The 17,750-nt window shown below is 45.7% G+C and overlaps 8 protein-coding genes across 8 annotated transcripts; 3 read left to right on the top strand and 5 right to left on the bottom strand.

The window, feature by feature from the left end:
• Window positions 1–4,378: 4,378 nt before the first annotated feature.
• V1513DRAFT_288620 (uncharacterized protein) lies at window positions 4,379–4,850 on the bottom strand. The gene has a single exon (XM_066894606.1). It carries the CDS (start codon window positions 4,732–4,734, stop codon window positions 4,420–4,422), a length of 315 nt encoding a protein of 104 aa, XP_066750671.1. The 5' UTR covers window positions 4,735–4,850; the 3' UTR covers window positions 4,379–4,419.
• Window positions 4,851–5,316: 466 nt separating this feature from the next.
• Window positions 5,317–7,710, top strand: V1513DRAFT_288467 (uncharacterized protein). The gene is made up of 2 exons (XM_066894605.1): window positions 5,317–7,202; window positions 7,254–7,710. Exons 1-2 carry the CDS (start codon window positions 5,720–5,722, stop codon window positions 7,559–7,561), a joined length of 1,791 nt encoding a protein of 596 aa, XP_066750670.1. The 5' UTR covers window positions 5,317–5,719; the 3' UTR covers window positions 7,562–7,710.
• A 59-nt stretch (window positions 7,711–7,769) lies between these two features.
• Window positions 7,770–9,357, bottom strand: V1513DRAFT_454142 (uncharacterized protein). The gene is made up of 4 exons (XM_066899344.1): window positions 8,867–9,357; window positions 8,792–8,810; window positions 8,628–8,732; window positions 7,770–8,573 (listed from the first exon to the last, which is right to left on the bottom strand). Exons 1-4 carry the CDS (start codon window positions 9,081–9,083, stop codon window positions 7,859–7,861), a joined length of 1,056 nt encoding a protein of 351 aa, XP_066750669.1. The 5' UTR covers window positions 9,084–9,357; the 3' UTR covers window positions 7,770–7,858.
• V1513DRAFT_454139 (uncharacterized protein) lies at window positions 9,244–10,434 on the top strand. The gene is made up of 2 exons (XM_066899343.1): window positions 9,244–9,699; window positions 9,760–10,434. The coding sequence occupies exons 1-2, from the start codon at window positions 9,296–9,298 to the stop codon at window positions 10,301–10,303; spliced, it is 948 nt and encodes a 315-aa protein (XP_066750668.1). The 5' UTR covers window positions 9,244–9,295; the 3' UTR covers window positions 10,304–10,434.
• On the bottom strand, window positions 10,349–13,438 carry V1513DRAFT_454138 (P-loop containing nucleoside triphosphate hydrolase protein). Its single transcript, XM_066899342.1, has 4 exons — window positions 12,541–13,438; window positions 11,358–12,486; window positions 10,743–11,307; window positions 10,349–10,694 (listed from the first exon to the last, which is right to left on the bottom strand). The coding sequence occupies exons 1-4, from the start codon at window positions 13,238–13,240 to the stop codon at window positions 10,536–10,538; spliced, it is 2,553 nt and encodes an 850-aa protein (XP_066750667.1). The 5' UTR covers window positions 13,241–13,438; the 3' UTR covers window positions 10,349–10,535.
• An 86-nt stretch (window positions 13,439–13,524) lies between these two features.
• V1513DRAFT_454132 (uncharacterized protein) lies at window positions 13,525–14,454 on the top strand. The gene has a single exon (XM_066899341.1). It carries the CDS (start codon window positions 13,630–13,632, stop codon window positions 14,323–14,325), a length of 696 nt encoding a protein of 231 aa, XP_066750666.1. The 5' UTR covers window positions 13,525–13,629; the 3' UTR covers window positions 14,326–14,454.
• On the bottom strand, window positions 14,389–15,562 carry V1513DRAFT_454127 (P-loop containing nucleoside triphosphate hydrolase protein). The gene is made up of 5 exons (XM_066899340.1): window positions 15,314–15,562; window positions 15,191–15,226; window positions 15,069–15,140; window positions 14,808–15,010; window positions 14,389–14,750 (listed from the first exon to the last, which is right to left on the bottom strand). The coding sequence occupies exons 1-5, from the start codon at window positions 15,324–15,326 to the stop codon at window positions 14,499–14,501; spliced, it is 576 nt and encodes a 191-aa protein (XP_066750665.1). The 5' UTR covers window positions 15,327–15,562; the 3' UTR covers window positions 14,389–14,498.
• Window positions 15,563–15,679: 117 nt separating this feature from the next.
• On the bottom strand, window positions 15,680–17,709 carry V1513DRAFT_454124 (P-loop containing nucleoside triphosphate hydrolase protein). The gene is made up of 6 exons (XM_066899339.1): window positions 17,454–17,709; window positions 17,264–17,279; window positions 17,146–17,198; window positions 16,732–17,090; window positions 16,091–16,679; window positions 15,680–16,026 (listed from the first exon to the last, which is right to left on the bottom strand). The coding sequence occupies exons 1-6, from the start codon at window positions 17,560–17,562 to the stop codon at window positions 15,962–15,964; spliced, it is 1,191 nt and encodes a 396-aa protein (XP_066750664.1). The 5' UTR covers window positions 17,563–17,709; the 3' UTR covers window positions 15,680–15,961.
• Between the last annotated feature and the right edge of the window lie 41 nt (window positions 17,710–17,750).

Below are 17,750 nucleotides of genomic sequence, written 5' to 3'. Positions count from 1 at the left end.
AACACGGCGACAAGGCTGTGCGGAGATTAGACATCACTATGTTAACCAGTGGAAGGCGGAAACGATTGACCTTGTAAGTGCCGTCAGTCAACAGCAGTAACCAAAGACATGATCCTCGTCATCAGGACAGATAAAGAGCGACTCGAGTTATAGTCTGCTGCAATTGGAACAAGATACACCAAGCGTTGTTTACGCCAAATACTCAATGTAAAGAAGTTGCCTTTTCCTCATGGCGATTGTTGCACACGCCAGGATACGTGTCCCACACGGGACGGTCACTGCGCCCAAGGCCCGCGTATGTGTTGCGGTAGGACTGTCACGGGAGGGCGAACATTGCCTGCTTTGCCTCTCATTTTTTCCGGATGTGCGCAAGGATTGACCACTTCAAGTTGGCAGCCAATCAGTAGTCATGGTCATCAAGCTGCTTCTTGAACCACAATCTGCAAGCCCGCTGAGAGGAGATGCTTCGTTCTTACGGAAAACCTGCAACTTCTTCTTGTCCCATGTGTCCCGCCCGACCTCTAGTGGAAGATTGCGAGTATGATAGTAGTGCATTCAAAACGAATGTTCAGCCGGAGAAAATCCGTCATTGTCAATCCCCCTGTTGAGTGAAACCTTGTCCACAACTCGTGGGTCGCAAAACGTTTAATAGCTCCTGTCAACTTAATTTTTTCGGTCCGGCAACTACTTCCATCCAATCCACTAGCCGGGAGATCCTCCAATGGCAAGGTATCTTTTTCACAATGTGACCCAAGAGCTACAGATCAATTGCTTGCTTGCAGTCGATGACGAATCGTTGACGAAAATGCAAAATGCGCAGTAGAAGAGAAAGTGGAGAAGTCGTTGCAAGTACACCAGGAGACAGACACAGGAACAAGTATCAGATTCAGCATTATGTACACAATTCTTTGGGAGCATGAGCAAAAGCTTTGTCCAAATTTTTTTAGCCGGATTAGTGGTCAATTGGCGGTGGGTGACTGTGAAGAAACCCGCGCTGACATTCTCAGCCTACAAATTTAACAATAAATCTCTCTGAAACCGCTTCACATTTGCTGCCGTAAACGGAGCCTGACGCCTGCTGCCCGCCGTGTCTCCGGTCCCGTATATTTTACTGGCGTCGCGACACGTCTTCTGGGATTTTCGCAGAGTTTGCAAGGTGGATACGTGATTTAGCGTGTCCTTGCCCTCTGCCGTTGTCAACGTCGGTCTCCAGTCCTGCAGACCGTGCCAATATATGGCTTGAATATCGTAAGGAGTAAATTTTAAATTCCCGCTGTCAATAAGAATCATTAGTCGAAAGAGGTCGTGGATCGCCAATTTCGCATCATAACAATTCATTGAGAATATAAGAATGCGACTAACGAACCTGACACTGCCTCACCAGTTCGCATCTTAAAGGAGGAAACAATAAAGTAGTAGATGAGCTCGAATTCCAAGGATTGTCGTTCGTTCACTGCAGTACGCTTGATTAGCCGTGCTAAGCCTTAATCGTGTCTGCTTGAACGATTGTCATACATGCCAATTCAAGTCAGTGCGGCGACCCCGTTGCTAGTCAGATTGGGATTTTAAATGTCTATTGGAAAGCTTTCAATCATACTGCTGACATCGGTCTCTACGACGGGGAAGGTCCGCGTTCTTGCAAGAACATCATGAAGTAGAATACCACATAGAGACATCGGTCCCATCTAAAACTTTGGTGAAATTGGACACAGAATTGATCGACTGACGTATCATTAGGTCCGACGCTGTTCTGTTTCCTTCGTATGGCAAGCTGACTTCATTACTGTCATGGAGATGAAGTGCTTAACGAAACAAAGATTGGATCAACACGACTCCTAACTCTTATTAAGGCATGCAGTGTTATCAACTATAACTTACTTCTTAATAGCAGGGCTGCTCCGAATACGAATATTCGCAGTAATCGGCATTATTCGTATTCGTTATTCGCAAGTCCCAACCACTGTGAGTAATATTCGCAATTTTATTCGCAAATCCTGAGCAGTGCGAATAATATTCATTATTCGCCGAATATTCGAATCTAATAACGTTGGTTCAGGGGTCACGATAGTGCACCAAAAAATCCAGTGGCTCCCGCATGTTTCGAAGGTTGAAGCCATTGGCTGTCGAAGCGGAGTCGGGACATCGACCACTATTACCCTCAAATAGGCATCGACATAGAGGCCATGGACGATCCGAATGGTTATTCCAGTGGTGGAGGGTCAATAAACGAGATTTCTCTCAGATGGCAGCTGCTGCTCGAGATTTCATGGCAATTCCTGCCTCTGAAGTATTACTAGAAGGCTCTTTAACTCAGGCTGAGACCTATTGGTGTGAACAAACACTCACTGCAGGGAGAGATGATGCGGATGTTGATGCTGCTGCTCGCTGTTTGTGCCTGAATGGCTTTGTTGCTTCTTTGAGTTAGAACCATTAGAACTATGACCTCTGCTCGGTTCAGGGTTTTAGGGTGTTAGGGTTTCAGGGGTTGCGAATATTTATGCGAATAACGACGGCGAATGATATTCGCAATTTTATTCGTTGTGCGGACGTCCTGCGAATAATGTTATTCGTTATTGGCAACGCAAAGTGGTGGATAAAAATAGTTAATATATTCAAACAACGTGGAGCAGCCTTCTTGTTAAGGGAAGAGACTAAGTTACCCACTACCCGTTATAATAACGGGTCATATAATACCATGTGAAATTCAGAGTATGAGCGTCGTGATTACAGGATATATAATTTGAGATATGCAAAATCAGGAATGTGTCATTAGCTGAAGTTAGGAGTATAAATATACTTGACTTACGCACTACGAAAAAAAGGCTTAGTGGGTGAAGAACATAATACTCGGTCCAAGAATAGATTGCTTCTTCATACTATCATACATTAGCAAAATTATTACATCCTGCCGATAGGCAGTTTGTTAGCTTCACCACTCTGTAAGCAATCCCAAAGATATAGTAAATTTTCTCATGATCTTCAAAGATCAATATCAGAATAGCGTGGAGGTGAGCGCGGAAACTATATGTCAGCTCTTCATAGTCGACAACTCGGAAATATCTCCGTGCCGCAATGAAACAAAGCTTCTTATTCATATAAAGCTATTCCATCTATTCACAAAACCGGGAGTCGTTTTCAGAACAATGGCAATTCTTGGCTCATACAGTTCAGCCTACCATGTCCAAGGTAGGAGCTCATTAAATCCGATTGGCTGCTTGAAAATGGAGGTCTAGTCGTCTAGAGTAAGTGAATTACCGACTTGGGTTCAGAATTCTGACAACACGGATGAACAGATACCTGTGATGACACAAGATGAGGATTTGGATTTAAGATTGTTGAGGAGCGTCTAAACTCTGGCACCGGCATAGAATGGAATTGTAAATGCATGGCAGACGTCGTGGGCGAGGCGGAGGTAATGGATAAAGCCGGCTGTTCTACGACTGCAGAGCTATCAGAGCCATAGCAACAGCGAGCGTTGGCCCGTGGACCAGGCCTGATACTACGGATAATGCAGCTGACGCAGATGGACTGATGGAGTATCAAATGGGAACAAATAACAAATCTTTGGTGGTGTTCGACAAAACAATTAGAGCTGACAACATTTTACGACACATCGGTTCACCGTTATTGGCTTCCATCGATCTTATCTGCCCTAGATACCTGTTCTTCGACTACATATTTTGAATAGTTAGACTATCTCTTGCCATTTAGATATAATAAATGTGTTCTGTATTATGCATGACCCCCCTTGCCTGCTGCCTAACAGGTTTCTCAATTGGGACATTTTACACACAACATTGTCAACCGGTATTATTGAAAAATGACGAGAGAAACTTGGAGCAGCCGATTGAGATAGATATGAGCTCCACAAATGGGAATCGAACTAAACAAAGAAGACACTAGATTGTGCGTTAATAGACAAATGAAATGAAGCAGTGGATCGACAAGGATCATGGTGTAGCGTGAATCAGGTATTGACGGGTCAAATAGGAAAGGATGACGTGTGGGCTACAGCGAGAAATAAAATAGTGATGCACCATACCATGAGCAGGAGGTAATTAAGATATGGAGTGGAAATTCCCATCCTGGCGGTATTGTGAACGCGATAACGCTATCTTCTACTTACTCCAACTGACTTCTGTTATCGCTGACTTACTGAAGTAAGTAAATGTTGCATAATATAAATGACCGTTCAGAGAGACTGCGAATGCTAATATTTCGACTTACAAAGGCAGAATCGCGTTGGATATATGGTCAGCCAACTCTGCAAGACCTACCGCTTCCGTCAGTTCAGGCATCGACGTTGGTTTACTTCTTTGTCTTTGGTGCGCCCATAAGTGAGTCTTCATTATAAAATCCTCGAGAAGTTGCTGCCGAACGGCATGGCGCGAGGAGAGAGGAAGTGTTATCCGTGGAATATCACAAAAATTTGCTAGGCGCTGGTGATTCAATAGTCGTAAATACTTGTTTCTCCGTAACTATCCATTGTAAATGCATTTCGAGGACTGTAAGCTTCTGATTTTCCTTAAAAAAAAGGCTAGCGATAGAAGGCTGCTTCTTTGTGTCTGAAGTCCCAAGGCTAGAGTCGGGAGCGTAGATTTCAGATGACGCGCCATGTTGAAGCTGAAGTTTGCCTTGCCGAATCTGAAGTCTTCGATCCCAGTGTTCATTGATATAAATGCAACAGCTTTCACGGTCTGTAGCCTCTTGTATTTGGTCCTGCTCATTATCCATGGTCAATCGTACTCTGTAGTGTCGAAACACGCCAACATCTGCTCAGTAGCCGGCCCGCTCTTTTGCGAGGTTGAATCGTGCAACTATCTTCCGAGATAATGTAAGAACTGGAATCCACGGCAGTCCCGAACGGAAGTGATGCCATCGACTGTGGATCAGTGTGAGGTGGCAGAGCTTTTTTTGAATGGCGGTCACCGAACCGAGTCTGCAAGGGCCCATCGGATTGCGTTAGATGGGCATTATTGCTAGCAACCGCTTTGCGGCACGTAATTTTAGTGCCAGAATCTGCAATAAAATCGTGGAAAGTCGGGACTTACGAATAACAAATACGAATATCGTACATTTCTGCGATTCGGAACAGCTCTGGCTGCTCTGCCCCAACGGTAAGTGAGTAATGGTAGCCAAGGTTTGTTTGACGCATGGTTGGCACCAAGGAGGATGGCGTTATTGACATAGGCAAAGCCGCACAGGTTAGGGTATATTAGAGCAGCTGTCACTTCACCCTGATTTCTTCTTACACTTTGTTCGCAGCTATTTAATAGTGTGAGACATGCATGCGCCTCAGCAAAACTAGCTCCTAACCATAAATCTGCAATATAGCGTCTCGATTAGCTGATTTTTGTTACTTTCCTGCAATGAGGGGGAACGATTCTGTCGGTAGGTAATTATTACAGTTGAAATTAAATAGTCATGCAGGAGTGTCGGATAATTAGCCTCTTTAATTGTCGCGCATGTTGTATGGACTGTTACTGACTTACTCATTTATATGAGTATGTGTACAATTAATTAATTGTAGGACATATGGGGCGTTGCTGTAGTAGATGGTCCGCCTTTCGCGCCACCAAAATTCCGTGCGGCTCACCCGAGTCACTCGCGAACATGCCCCATCATATTTCGCCACTGAATTTATCTATCGAATCCCTCTCGAGTTTGTTATTTCCTTTCACAATCACGTGTAATTACAAACATATAGTGTAACACGGTCATGGCGCCTCCTTCCTCTGCAGTCGATCTGCCGGACTCTGCCTGGATCAAGTCAGACATCATTGAGTCGTCGTCCTCACCACCGCTGCCCCGCGCACGAATCACGACGCTCGGTACTGACTTCACCCGAGCTTTTACTTCTCAGGCCATCGCCGATCCGCAGCTCGATGCCGACGAAGTCGACTCGGAGTGCTGTGGAGGCGGCCGCTGCTTCGTATCGACTTCGACCATGACTCTTGACACCGCAACCCCTTCGTCCCTATCCGGCACGCTTCCTCCGTCCCCTCTCGTCGGCATTGATTTCCCAACAACGCGCGCGTTCAACTCACTCAGGCTGCCACTGTTCAAGATAATGGGAAGCCCGCGTCTTCTGGGTGTAGCCACGCTCCCTCTTTCCAACATCGACATTTTGCGGTCGGCAACCACAGGGGATGGGAATAGACACCGGTTTGACCATTTTCAAGCTCCAGATTATCTGAAGCCACATTTTCCATATAATGTCCACAATGTTCCGGTCTTGGCTGCCCGACTTTTGACCGGTCCGGAAGCTGTTAAGCGTACTTATCACTTCGATCTCGACGTTACCAATTATCCCGATGAGATGGACGGTGTGGACTTCCGTGTTGGTGGAGCAGTCGGTATCTGCCCCCCTAACGATCCAGTTCTTGTTGATGACATTTTCAGACGACTGGGCATTTCGGAACGTGACAGCAATCTCGAAATTACGCTTGTTACGAAAGGAGGACGCTGGCCCACAATCTGGGGCGAGGATAAACCGCGTCGTCTGCAAACGAGCATGCGTGAAATTCTCACTTGGACTGTAGACCTTAACAATGGCGTGTTTTCAAAGAATCTTCTCCGAGTTCTTGCAGAATATAATTGTAACCGGAGTGAGTGTATTATCCTCTCTTGGCTCTGCAGTCGACAAGGTCAGTCTACATTCTGCAATTTACGGTCCGCGGCCTACCCTCCGACGCTTCTGCAACTACTCTCCGCTTTTCCGTCATCGAACCCACCATTTGCTCACCTGGTCTCGGTTCTTCCGACACTGATACCAAGATTTTACAGCCTCTCGTCCGACCCTATTCGGGAAGCTGTACTGGCCAAGAGTGAGCCTTGTGAGATGGATTCTACGCCAGAGAAATGGGAGAGAGTCAGCTCGGTTCGCAAGATCGAGGTTGCGGTTACTGTCCACGAAGCGTTGGAAAGCTGGCGTGCGGAAATTGCCGTGCGGCCAGGAAACTGCACCGCATTCCTAGAGCGTGTGGCGCATTTGACAATGACGGGCCAGAATGTGACAGTTCCAATGTTTCGTGGGCTTCAAGCCAATCCATTGGCGAGGGAATTTAGACATGATGGTCCAATGCTGCTGATTGGGGCTGGCGTTGGGATCGCTCCATTCAGGGGATTTGTGCAACGGCGGCTGAAAAATGCAAACTGTAAAAATAAAGTGTGGGTATTGCAGGGGTGCCGTGATTCACTAGGTATGGGATATTATTTTAGTTTGAGACTGTTGATCATGCTAATGTCCAAAGTTGACGAGCTCTATGCTGGCGAATGGGGAGCTGATGACAGTGATGTCCGTAAGGTTGTGGAATCCCGTTGTGGGACAAAAAAGTACGTTCAAGATGAGGTAATTGATCAGTCCGTGTTAGTATGGAGCGTTATTTCACATCCCGAGGGCTGTGTGTTTGTTTGTGGGTCATCTAAAGGTATGGGACAAGGTGTTGATGTAGCACTGAAGATGGTGGCAATGAAAGAGGGCAACATGACGGCCGAAGAAGCAGCCGAATTTTGGAAGGAAAAAGAGCGCGCTTGGCAATACATCACCGAGACATGGTAGAATGCGAGTGAGATTATGTATCAAAAGCTGAAGTTGCATTGTTGATAAAGGCGCTGAGTAATCGGTTTATAGGCAAGGCAAATTGGAATGTGGCAGCATCTAGGTTGCAGATAAATGGCTGGAGACCAAGCAAGCTATGTTTGTAAATATAGGTCATATATAGATATCTGTTGCTGCATGGAAGTCTGTCGTTGTCCTGCATTGGGGATAAGGTAACGCAAAAACTTTTGATATCATTCATATATACGAGTAACCCAAGCTGTACAATTCTATAATCTATATTTACAATTGCCCTTTCTAACCTTCCTTTTCGACCACTTTGACTGATGAATTGCCGTACTTGCCGGCAATCTTAACACCACTGAGCTCGCTGACATTAGACCAAAAATATGGATCCTTAAACCGCGGATCCTCATCCGACAGGCCCATACCCTTCCGCACATCCGCAACGGCCTCACGGACCCGCGCTGCAACCTTTGATCTCAGATTCCAGGACTCTTCGCTGTCATGCTGCGTGTCCGCTAGGTCTTTCCATTGTTCCCGCTCTTTAGCAAAAAATGATTCGCTCAACGGCGCCCCGAACGTAAAATTGAGCTTCAACCGATTCTCCTTCTTCCACTTCGGAAAGACAAACGTCCGTGGAATGTACTTCAATTTCTCTCTGTCTTCCGGAAACACACTGTCGAGACCTTGATGAAATATCGGAACGATAACTGGTAGCCTTTCAGCTTCGAGTACGATCCTAGAGACTCCCCAGTGGAAGTACTTCATTGATGTCTGATGAGGAGGATATGCCTGATGGACCAAGGATTCTGGGAAGATATGAATCCATTGCGGCGGCAGGCTAGATGGTGGAAAACGATGTGCATCTGTGTCTGAAGTCTCGGGAAGTGAGTCACGGGATGAAGGCGAGAGAAGTAGGATGGCGGAATCGACTGAACCTTGGTAGACTCCTGTGCCAAACCGCCAGGTCGCGAGGACCTGGCCCATTGAGAAGAAATTGCTTGTAAATCTAAAAAGCCATTAGTACGGTCAGGGCACAGGAAGAACAAGAAGAACCTAGTACTTTGTAGTGAAGCATATATTCTCCGCACCTAGACCCCAGCGGAGATGCGTGGGATTAAACATCATTCGAATTGGTAGCAAGCCCCACATAACCGGATCATCAACCCTGAGATTCTATGTTAGTACGGCATGCTGTCAACTGCGGTCTAAAGCTGCAAGACTTACACTGATATGTGGTTCGACACTGCAAGTTCTATGTCAGCAGTAGCACGGCAATGCGCTTACATAGAGGTCACTAACCTGTCAGGACACCACGGCCCTCCTTCTTTGCTCTTTCGAGAACTTGGACGAACTGGTCTACTCCATACGCGTTGACATTGTGAAAGCCGTACAGAAAGGTGCGGGAAAGTAGGCCCGTGAGGGACATGATGGTCATGCCGCCGAGCCGCCAGAGCGATCCGGTACGTGGGTATCGGTTGAGGAAGCTAAGCGCGTTGGCGATTGTCGGGTGCGCCATTCGAAGGACTTAGTGGTGAACTTGAATATCATATTCTTTCACGAAGTGGACCCTTGATTTTTCCGATCGTAGCAACAGCGCCAAACCCACGCCGCACACCTCTCGGCGGGAAGGCTTTCGCGCTAACTTACGTCATCAAGAATTACTCCTTTGCTTTCAGCTCGTTTGTACTTTCGCCCCGAACCGGAGCGACCTCGCTCAGTCTCATCAGCATGGAAAAGTTCTCGCAGTGGCGCGACAAGGGTACAGGCATTGCACCTTTTTTGCCCCATCCGTCCTCGACTTTCGCAAACACGGCCCTCGTATCATCACCTGTACCAGTCCGCCTGGGTAACGTCGTCCTGGCAGTTATCTCCTCCATCTTGAAAATCCCACTCGCGCTGGCCCTGGGAATTCTACATTTCGGCATCATATTACCTATTATTCCTTCTTATCCTGTACGCAGAGTGTCTGCGCGATTACTTCTTACCATTCTCGGCGTATGGTATTGGAATGTTAGCATCGATGGTGCGCGGCGATCTGTTTCTCGGAAAAATGCATTGAGCTCCCCCAAAGCAGGTGATATAATTATCTCCAACTTCCTGTCACCGTTGGATGCTTTGGTCTATTCTGCTGTGTATGTAACTGGCGCGTCTTTGGCTTTCTCTACCACAGACGAAACTAACTTTTGCTGTAGACTGGACCCCATTTTCGTCATTCCGACCTACACAGGTGAAATCATGGTGTATACCCTTCTCGGCGCAATTTTGGCAGCCTTGGACTTACCTGTTGCTGCATCATCGTCCACCCCACCACCCTTGGCTGACATTCAAGCCAAAGCGCTGGCATCACAGAAAGTGATTGTTTTTTTTAACGAAGCCACACCGACTAACGGTCGTGCCTTGCTTCCTCCTGCAATCGACCAGGTTCCCGACGAAGCCAACTACATTGGAAGCAAATGCCGAATTTTCCCATCTCTCATCAAATACTCGCCCCCAGATATCACGACTCCAATTCCACCTAGGTCGGCTGTGCATTATCTATGCCGAGTGGTCTGTAGATGGAAAGCGTGGGGCGTTAGGGTTCGCATTGCGGAACCATTAGATGTATCTGGCAAAAATGCAATCATAAGTGCGTTCGATGAGATATGTCGCATCGGCAGAATAAAGCGTGTAGGCCAGGATTTGAGTGCCGGCAGTAAGCTTGATTTCGTTAAGGCTTGGAAAAAGGGCAGATCGTGACGACTTAGATATTTTCTACACTTCAGATGCTAAATGACGATGTTGTATAATAATATGTAAATAATTTGTTGATGGCTATACATGCCTCGCTAGCACGATACGAATTACACCACCGATATATTAATACAGACATTGTTTACCAATAGAATTTCGCAAAGGATATGATCGCTAATAACAGATTACCAACCAATAGTCATCAAAAATTACAAGACATATTTACATGAATTATGTCTTATTTTCTCCTAGCTGTGCCAATTTGAGTGTTGTTGACCTTCGTCGCAAATCGCAGTGAATTCACAGTTTCGGAAATGTGTTGTTTAAGTGGTGAAATATTCACAAACATAAGCGTCTTTGAATTACCTCCGAGTGAGTATTGCAGAAGATATGTCAACTAGCCCCATTAGCATCCAATTATATACCAAATTCACAAATCGCTTACCTTAGAATTTCGGTACGGGATGTGGTTACCATCTTTTGCAGATCCTAAAGCTGTAATGACATCTCGCAAGCAGCTCAAGCTTTTGTTGATCGAAACAGTCTCCTTCAGTCGCTCACCTGTACTTTGAGAGTGCGATAGGCGTTCTGAGCCGGCTAGATCAATCAAGTTCAATGTTCCTTCCCTCTTCTCCTGCGTAGTCACATTGACACCATGCAACGTTAAAATAAATACGCTGTGTGAGCGCGAGGACCTCTCATTCGCCTTTGTAGCCGCAACAGACCTGTTTCCCGAAGCGGTCTTCAGCATCTTTGCAACGCTCTCCTGCGAGTCCAATGATATCACTGTCAAGTCTGGCACAATGATTTTCCCATCCTTAGGGTCATTTCTAATTTCTAATTTCTTCTTATCAAATTCATCCGCACACACAAGAAGATCGTTAATGGTCTCGTTGTAAATCTCCAGAAATTGGCCTTGGACAGTGTATGCCCACCCTTTTTCCTGAAGGTTCGTCGCCGTAGTAAAGATCTGGTCAACAGCTCTTGTAATCATGCCATCTTCGGAAGCCCTATTAGGCGTTAGTCGAACCACCATGGCGGTCTTCATCATTCCACTTGCATTGTATAGGTTTTTCCTGATCCGGTTTGGCCATAGCAGAATATGCACACATTATATCCATCCAATGCGCTCTGGACAAGCTGAGAAATCTCGCCGAAAATCTTTTGATTATTGGAATGTGGCCCAAACACTTTATCGAATGCGAAAACGTGAGTCTTAGTTGTGACAGTGCCCATGGCCATACCCAGGGCACTCTCGTTACTGGGGCCCGTCAATTCAATTTCACGACCTTCAATCGAGCCATCCGGATATTTGATGTCAGCCACATCAGACACTTCGTGCTTATGGTGAGGACGCACTCGGCAGAATACTCGAATATTGCCTTTCAGCTCCTGAACTTGATTGTGCAGTATCCGCCGAAGCGTCTCTTCCTTCACTAACTTCTCTCTAACTTTCATTTCTGATTCCAAAGTCTGTTCAAGGCATTGGTGCATCTCAGCGATTTTCACGTCCCTGTTACTTAGCTCTACTTCGAGAGCTTGTATTCTCATCTGCAGTGTCCGGCTAGAAGATTCCATGGAAAGGGAGGAAGCTGCTTGCTCGTCAATGGTCTTTCTAAGTAGAGCGCTGCGATGGTGCTCCTCTTCTAACTCAGCGTGAATATCGCGAAGTTGATTCTGAGCAATGATTAAGTCCTCTTTCAATTTGGCCACGACAGCCTGAGAAGTTTGACGCTCCTGATCTACAGCCATCTGTAAACGATTGATATCTACTTGTAATGACTGCTGTTGATTTTCGTATTCTTTCTTCAGATCTGCTTCGGCGAGTTTTAATTGATGTAACAGCTGGCACTTCTCGTCCTCATTTTGAGACTTAATTCTATTTATTTCCTCCACAAACTGTGCGTCCCGCTCTTCCAGTTGGCGACCATAACCGGCATCTGCTAATTCTAACGCTGATTTATGCTGTCGAAGAAGATCATATTCATTGTTCCTTGTGAGCCGCTCCTGTTCGTCTAGCTTTAACTTTAAGGATCTCTCCAAATCTTCCCTGTCAATTCTCGACCGCCTCTTCTCGTCTTCCAAGTCGCTGTTTAGTTCTCTGACTCTTTGTTGCAATTCATTGGCAGTATCCTGGAGTTTTCGCTGTTGCAAATCGGATCCAGCTCGTTCTGTTTCATAAGCAACGACTTTCGACTTGTTAGCCGACCTTCTATTGCTCTCTAAAATGACCGACTAGTTACCTTTCGCTTGAAGGTCATCAATTTTAGAGCCGGAGAGTGCCTTTTGCGAATCCATAAGGGTCAACAGCTCCTCAAACCTCAGCTCCATATTTTCGAGCCGACCTTTAACATCCCATGGCGGATTACCAACGGTGGTGTTGACGGAGAGTATACGCCCACTTCCGTAGATGTCGTCTTCTTGCGCGCTGTTTGGCCGGGCCGTCGTGGGCGGACCAATGCTGCCCGTGCGGCGGTGAATAGAACTGGCTGACATCGGCCTCACTGATGTCTTTCCTGTCGTGGTGGTTGTGGCAGGAGCTGTCATCGCTTGCTTCCGGGATGCTGCCGTTGTCGTTCGCGAACTAGACAGAATTTTCTTCTCCGACGTGTGATCTAAAACCGGTTTTCTAGCAACATTTAAAGTATATGTAGGATTATAGCTGCTTAAGTTAGACTTCGTACTGGCAGAACGATGCATGACTGACGATGTAGCGTGCTTTTTTGGTGGTGCCATATTTGTGATCTCTGGCCGCAAATCACCTAGCACTTCCCCACCGCTAGAGCAATGCCGCTTACTTAAAGGCGACAGCTGTACTGTTTGCGGCGGTTTAAACGCTGCCTGAGGTATTCGCGACACAGATGGTGTCATTGGGATGGGGATATTGGATTGCAAGCTTGTTGCACCGAATTCGCCATCTGGCGGTAAGTTCTCTGTGTCCATTACTACATTAATGTTAGCTATGCAATGGCCAATGAAGAAAAAAGTGTATGCCCAATGTATATTACCAAGAATATAAACAAACGACAGAGCTGAGTTGGACAGCTGCAACGCGGCCTGGAAGCAGCTGGGCGGTTGGAGACAAGAGCTCGCAGGCGGTAAACATCGTTGCGATGGCAGCGTTGTCAGTAAACAAACATAACTTTAATTTTTCATTATACCCACCCGCCGCATCCATATTATGCGGAAATTACCCGGACGCATTTGGCTCTCGGCGGCCTGTGACTCCCGAGATGACTCCGATGCTTCTGTCGATCGGTTCGCAAAAAATAACCCATTACTGACCCTAATTTGTCTTGCATTCCTTGTATGAGTTACCTATTGCATCCTAGATGATTTTGTCGCGATATTACGCGAGATTTGGTGGGCATGGGACTCCCGTCAGACGGAGCCCAAGTTTGAACACCTCGACATCGACCTTGTGGCTGAGAGAGTTTCGGAAATCTTCGCACATGTATAACGAAGACGAAAAAAATGAGAAAATAGGGCCGTCATATTACTCGTTATTTCCACTGACGTTAAGTTCTGGGCCGCCACCAAAAGGGCCGTTCGCAGTTGACGTAAGGAAGCTTCGAAAAGAATTTCTGAAGTTGCAGTCTAGGACTCACCCCGATCTGGCACGTACAGACGCAGATAAATTGCAGTATGAATCCGCATCATCGCAACTGAATAAAGCATACTCAACGCTTGCATCGCCATTGAGCAGAGCGCTGTATTTGCTGGAATCTTTGGGTATGGGTGTTGAGGAGGATGCAGCAAGGAAGATGCCGCAGGATCCAGAGCTACTGATGGAAGTGTATGAGCTTCTAGAAGAAATTGAGAGCTGCCAATCCGAAGAGGAAGCTGCCGATTTGAGTTCAAGTATAGAGGCTCGTATAGATTTGACGGAGAAGGAAGTAGAGGAGTCTTTCGATACTCATGATCTCGCGAGAGCAAAGATTTCGACGATAACGTTAAAGTATTGGGTTAATATTAGGGAAGCATTGAGGGAGTGGGAACCGGGCAAACCATTCCGTATGGTCCATTGATGGCAAGTGTAGATAAATATTTGTATTTTGGGTATGCATTCATGCACGGGAAGGTTCAAAAATACGTTCTTCACAAAAAGTCTATTTCCAATAATATCAAATCTATATAAGTCAATGTTATCGTAGCTATACATTCTGCGCACAATAGCACCAATTTATTGCAACCCAGAACATCAGGGTTCTTCAAATATAAAATCTATGAGATCTTTATATGCCTTCTCCAAGTCGTCGTTGACAATGATCTTGTCGTGCGCGCCTGTCTCCGCAAATGCCATTTCCTTCTCGGCCTGATCCATCCTCTTTTTCACACTCTCTGGGCTTTCGGTGCCGCGCCCTTCCAATCGAGCACGCAAGATCTCGAGACTTGGTGGCGCAAGGAACAGATATCGCGCATTAAGTGGTGTATTCTTCACCGAGATAACTCCCTGTGGGCATACATCGATTAATACCTCTGTATAGAATTTCAGCAACGCCATACGTACCTGCATATCAATATCCAAAATACAAGTCTTTCCCTTCGTACCAACGTCCTCGACAGACCTAATCGATGTACCATAGTAATTACCAGAAAACTCGGCATGCTCCAAGAAAGCATTCTCCCCTATGAGCTTCTCAAACCTTGGCTTGTCTACAAAGTGATATGCGATTCCATTCTCCTCTCCAGGTCTGGGCTTTCTGGTTGTATCTATATGGATTGACATCAATTACGTACATCAATTGGTCTCAAGTCCATGAATACTCACGCGAAACAGAGAAGCCAAAGCTATCGGGGTATTCCGCAAAGAGGCGTTTCAACAGCGTCGACTTGCCAGTACCTGGCATCGTCAGCATACACAACCGACTAAGAAATACATAAAGCACATGCCAGATGGTCCGGAAATAACAACTGGTCTCAGAGAAGCTTTAAATGAGTAAATTAGCTAAGGAAATTTCCTAGCGCCTTCTGAGACTTCCACTCATGAGAAAGACAGTTCTAGAACAAGTATACCTTTGACGACCATTGTTGCGAAAAAACGGGAGCTTTGGCAAAGGATATTTGGAGACAGCAAAAGAATTTAAATGAGATACTGAGTATGCTGCAAAATATGAAATATCGCCAAAGTCTTTGATGTGGCTGCAGCACTGTGGGCGAACGACCTCGAAGGGAGACGTGCGGCTCGAAGTTGCCCGTTTAAGACTCGTGCTCAGAGGGAAACTAGAGCTTAAAAATATTTTCGACACCTACACTTTCACTACGGCAACAGAACACTAAAATTGTCAACTTGGGGAACTGTTGCATGCTGCGCCTACATAGCTACAAGTGCTTGTCGCGTGCTTCTCAATTTGGAATGTCCTATGTCAAGTAATCAAAGGCCAGGAACTATGCGACGGGAAGTATATTGAATAAACATATATTTTGCAACATTTCCCAACAAAACCCGGCAATCTTATGTGTCTGATATAATCTATAACTACAAAGTAACACACGCCAAGAAATAAACTCGATTAGTTCATATTGTTCATTACCACAGTCATCACTAATTTTGACCACCGCGAACGGCTTCTCCGTCCTGACCGAAATACAAATAAACTTGAAAGAAGGAAATAAATGACAAATTCAAAGCGATAATTTAGTCAACTATCCGTAATTTTACAGTTATATGAGATCGGCAACGTTCATAGGCATCTCCTCGATCTGAGTGCTGTAGAACTGCTCAATATCTATAGCATTACAGTTGTTAGCAACCCTTCGTGACGAATCCAAACTCACGTAGCTGCAACTTACCTCTCATGATCTTAACATCCTCGTTGGTGACAAAATTGATGGCAACACCCTTTCGACCGAATCTACCACCACGGCCAATTCTGTGGATATAGTTCTCCTTGTTGACTGGTAAATCATAGTTGATGACCAAGGACACCTGCTGAACATCGATACCTCTTGCAAGCAAGTCAGTTGTGATAAGGACACGAGAGGAGCCAGATCGGAATTCCTTCATGATGATATCACGCTGAGCTTGGTCCATGTCTCCATGCATAGCAGAGACGGTGAAATCTTTGGCAGTAAGCTTATCCGTAAGCCAGTCAACCTTTCTTCTAGTGTTGCAGAAAATCACAGCCTGTGTGATAGTAACGGTCTCGTACAAATCGGTGAGAGTATCCAACTTCCATTCCTCCTTCTCAACGGCAATGTAGAACTGTCGAATACCTTCTAGAGTCAGTTCATCCTTCTTCACCAAAATTCTGACAGGGTCACGCATAAACTTGGTGGTGACGTCGAGAACTTCCTTGGGCATAGTAGCGGAAAGAAGAACAACCTGAGTGGAAGGAGGAAGTAACTGAAAGATATCGTAAATCTGATCTTTAAAACCATGCTGACATTGTTGTTAGAATCCAATATGAGACGGTCGCTCAGTCATGACTTACAGAAAGCATCTCGTCAGCCTCATCAAGGACAAAGATTTTAACGTTATCAGTTCGAAGCGCACGGCGTTGAATCATGTCGTGTACACGACCAGGAGTTCCGACGACGATCTGAACACCCTCTTGAAGTATACGCACATCGTCTCGAATGGCAGTACCACCAATGCAAGCGTGGCAGGTAACGTTAGTGTAGTCACCGATAGCAACAACTACCTTCTGGATCTGCTGGGCAAGCTCACGAGTTGGAGCGAGGATAAGAGCCTGGCACTGTTTGATGTTCGGATCGATCTTCTGCAACACGGAAATCGAGAAAGTTGCCGTCTTACCGGTTCCAGACTGGGCCTGAGCAAGGACATCACGGCCTAAATTTTCATCTTAGGGAACTTCATCCTTCACTTAAAACTATATATTACTAACCCTTGATAACAGGCATAATAGCACGTTGCTGAATGGATGAGGGGTGCTCGAAACTGCATTGACCTTAGCTCCGTCTCATGTTGCTAATATCGGAATATTGTCGCATCATAGTACATACCCATATGCGAAGATACCTTATAAAGTTGTTAGCAGCAAATTCTCACAGTGAATTTTACAAACTAGAGCAATCCCATATAGAACAAGCCAATATAGAGTAACTGGCGTAGACACAACATTATAACTCCACTTTCAATCATCGATTCAATCCCAAAGGAGAAGTTCAGCAAATCATAAAGCTAATAGTTTACCTCTAAGCAATTCTGCGTTCAAATCCATATCATCGAAAGAGTCAACGACCTCATCGTAGTTGGACTCGATCTGATCTCCGTCGATATCGGTAAGTTGCTGGTCAGCCATGCTGGGCAAAAAAAATTCAAGTTATTAACGACTTAAAACAAATCAAAAGAATATCTATACACCAGTGGTATATAAGTATTCAGCCGTAATTGAAATTGATAGAACTGGTACAATAGTATGAAATTGATTTCAGTAGTTGAAATCGATGGGTGTGAAGAGAAAAAATTTTGGCGACCGTATCTGTTTGC

This window comes from Lipomyces chichibuensis (genome assembly GCF_038497645.1).
Source record: "Lipomyces chichibuensis strain CBS 12929 unplaced genomic scaffold V1513scaffold_68, whole genome shotgun sequence".
NCBI lineage: Eukaryota > Fungi > Ascomycota > Lipomycetes > Lipomycetales > Lipomycetaceae > Lipomyces > Lipomyces chichibuensis.
The sequence above is the reverse complement of the archived record's forward strand: the minus strand, read 5'-3'. Positions and strand labels throughout refer to the sequence as shown.

Excerpts from the sequence above, each read along its gene's own strand:
- V1513DRAFT_454142 (XM_066899344.1), bottom strand. The coding sequence starts at position 9,083 with ATGGCGCACCCGACAATCGCCAACGCGCTTAGCTTCCTCAACCGATAC. Across the intron at positions 8,574-8,627 it reads AATATATGCTTCACTACAAA|ATTTACAAGCAATTTCTTCT; the intron begins GTACTAGGTTCT and ends ATGGCTTTTTAG.
- V1513DRAFT_288467 (XM_066894605.1), top strand. The coding sequence starts at position 5,720 with ATGGCGCCTCCTTCCTCTGCAGTCGATCTGCCGGACTCTGCCTGGATC. Across the intron at positions 7,203-7,253 it reads GGGGTGCCGTGATTCACTAG|TTGACGAGCTCTATGCTGGC; the intron begins GTATGGGATATT and ends TAATGTCCAAAG.
- V1513DRAFT_454124 (XM_066899339.1), bottom strand. The coding sequence starts at position 17,562 with ATGGCTGACCAGCAACTTACCGATATCGACGGAGATCAGATCGAGTCC. Across the intron at positions 17,091-17,145 it reads TATTATGCCTGTTATCAAGG|GCCGTGATGTCCTTGCTCAG; the intron begins GTTAGTAATATA and ends ATGAAAATTTAG. Across the intron at positions 16,027-16,090 it reads GGATGTTAAGATCATGAGAG|ATATTGAGCAGTTCTACAGC; the intron begins GTAAGTTGCAGC and ends GTAATGCTATAG.
- V1513DRAFT_288620 (XM_066894606.1), bottom strand. The coding sequence starts at position 4,734 with ATGGATAATGAGCAGGACCAAATACAAGAGGCTACAGACCGTGAAAGC.
- V1513DRAFT_454132 (XM_066899341.1), top strand. The coding sequence starts at position 13,630 with ATGATTTTGTCGCGATATTACGCGAGATTTGGTGGGCATGGGACTCCC.
- V1513DRAFT_454127 (XM_066899340.1), bottom strand. Across the intron at positions 15,011-15,068 it reads CTTTGGCTTCTCTGTTTCGC|ATACAACCAGAAAGCCCAGA; the intron begins GTGAGTATTCAT and ends CAATCCATATAG. Across the intron at positions 14,751-14,807 it reads TTTTGGATATTGATATGCAG|GGAGTTATCTCGGTGAAGAA; the intron begins GTACGTATGGCG and ends GTATGCCCACAG.
- V1513DRAFT_454138 (XM_066899342.1), bottom strand. The coding sequence starts at position 13,240 with ATGGACACAGAGAACTTACCGCCAGATGGCGAATTCGGTGCAACAAGC. Across the intron at positions 12,487-12,540 it reads TGATGACCTTCAAGCGAAAG|TCGTTGCTTATGAAACAGAA; the intron begins GTAACTAGTCGG and ends ACAAGTCGAAAG. Across the intron at positions 11,308-11,357 it reads TCAGGAAAAACCTATACAAT|GGCTTCCGAAGATGGCATGA; the intron begins GCAAGTGGAATG and ends AACGCCTAATAG.
- V1513DRAFT_454139 (XM_066899343.1), top strand. The coding sequence starts at position 9,296 with ATGGAAAAGTTCTCGCAGTGGCGCGACAAGGGTACAGGCATTGCACCT. Across the intron at positions 9,700-9,759 it reads GCTTTGGTCTATTCTGCTGT|ACTGGACCCCATTTTCGTCA; the intron begins GTATGTAACTGG and ends CTTTTGCTGTAG.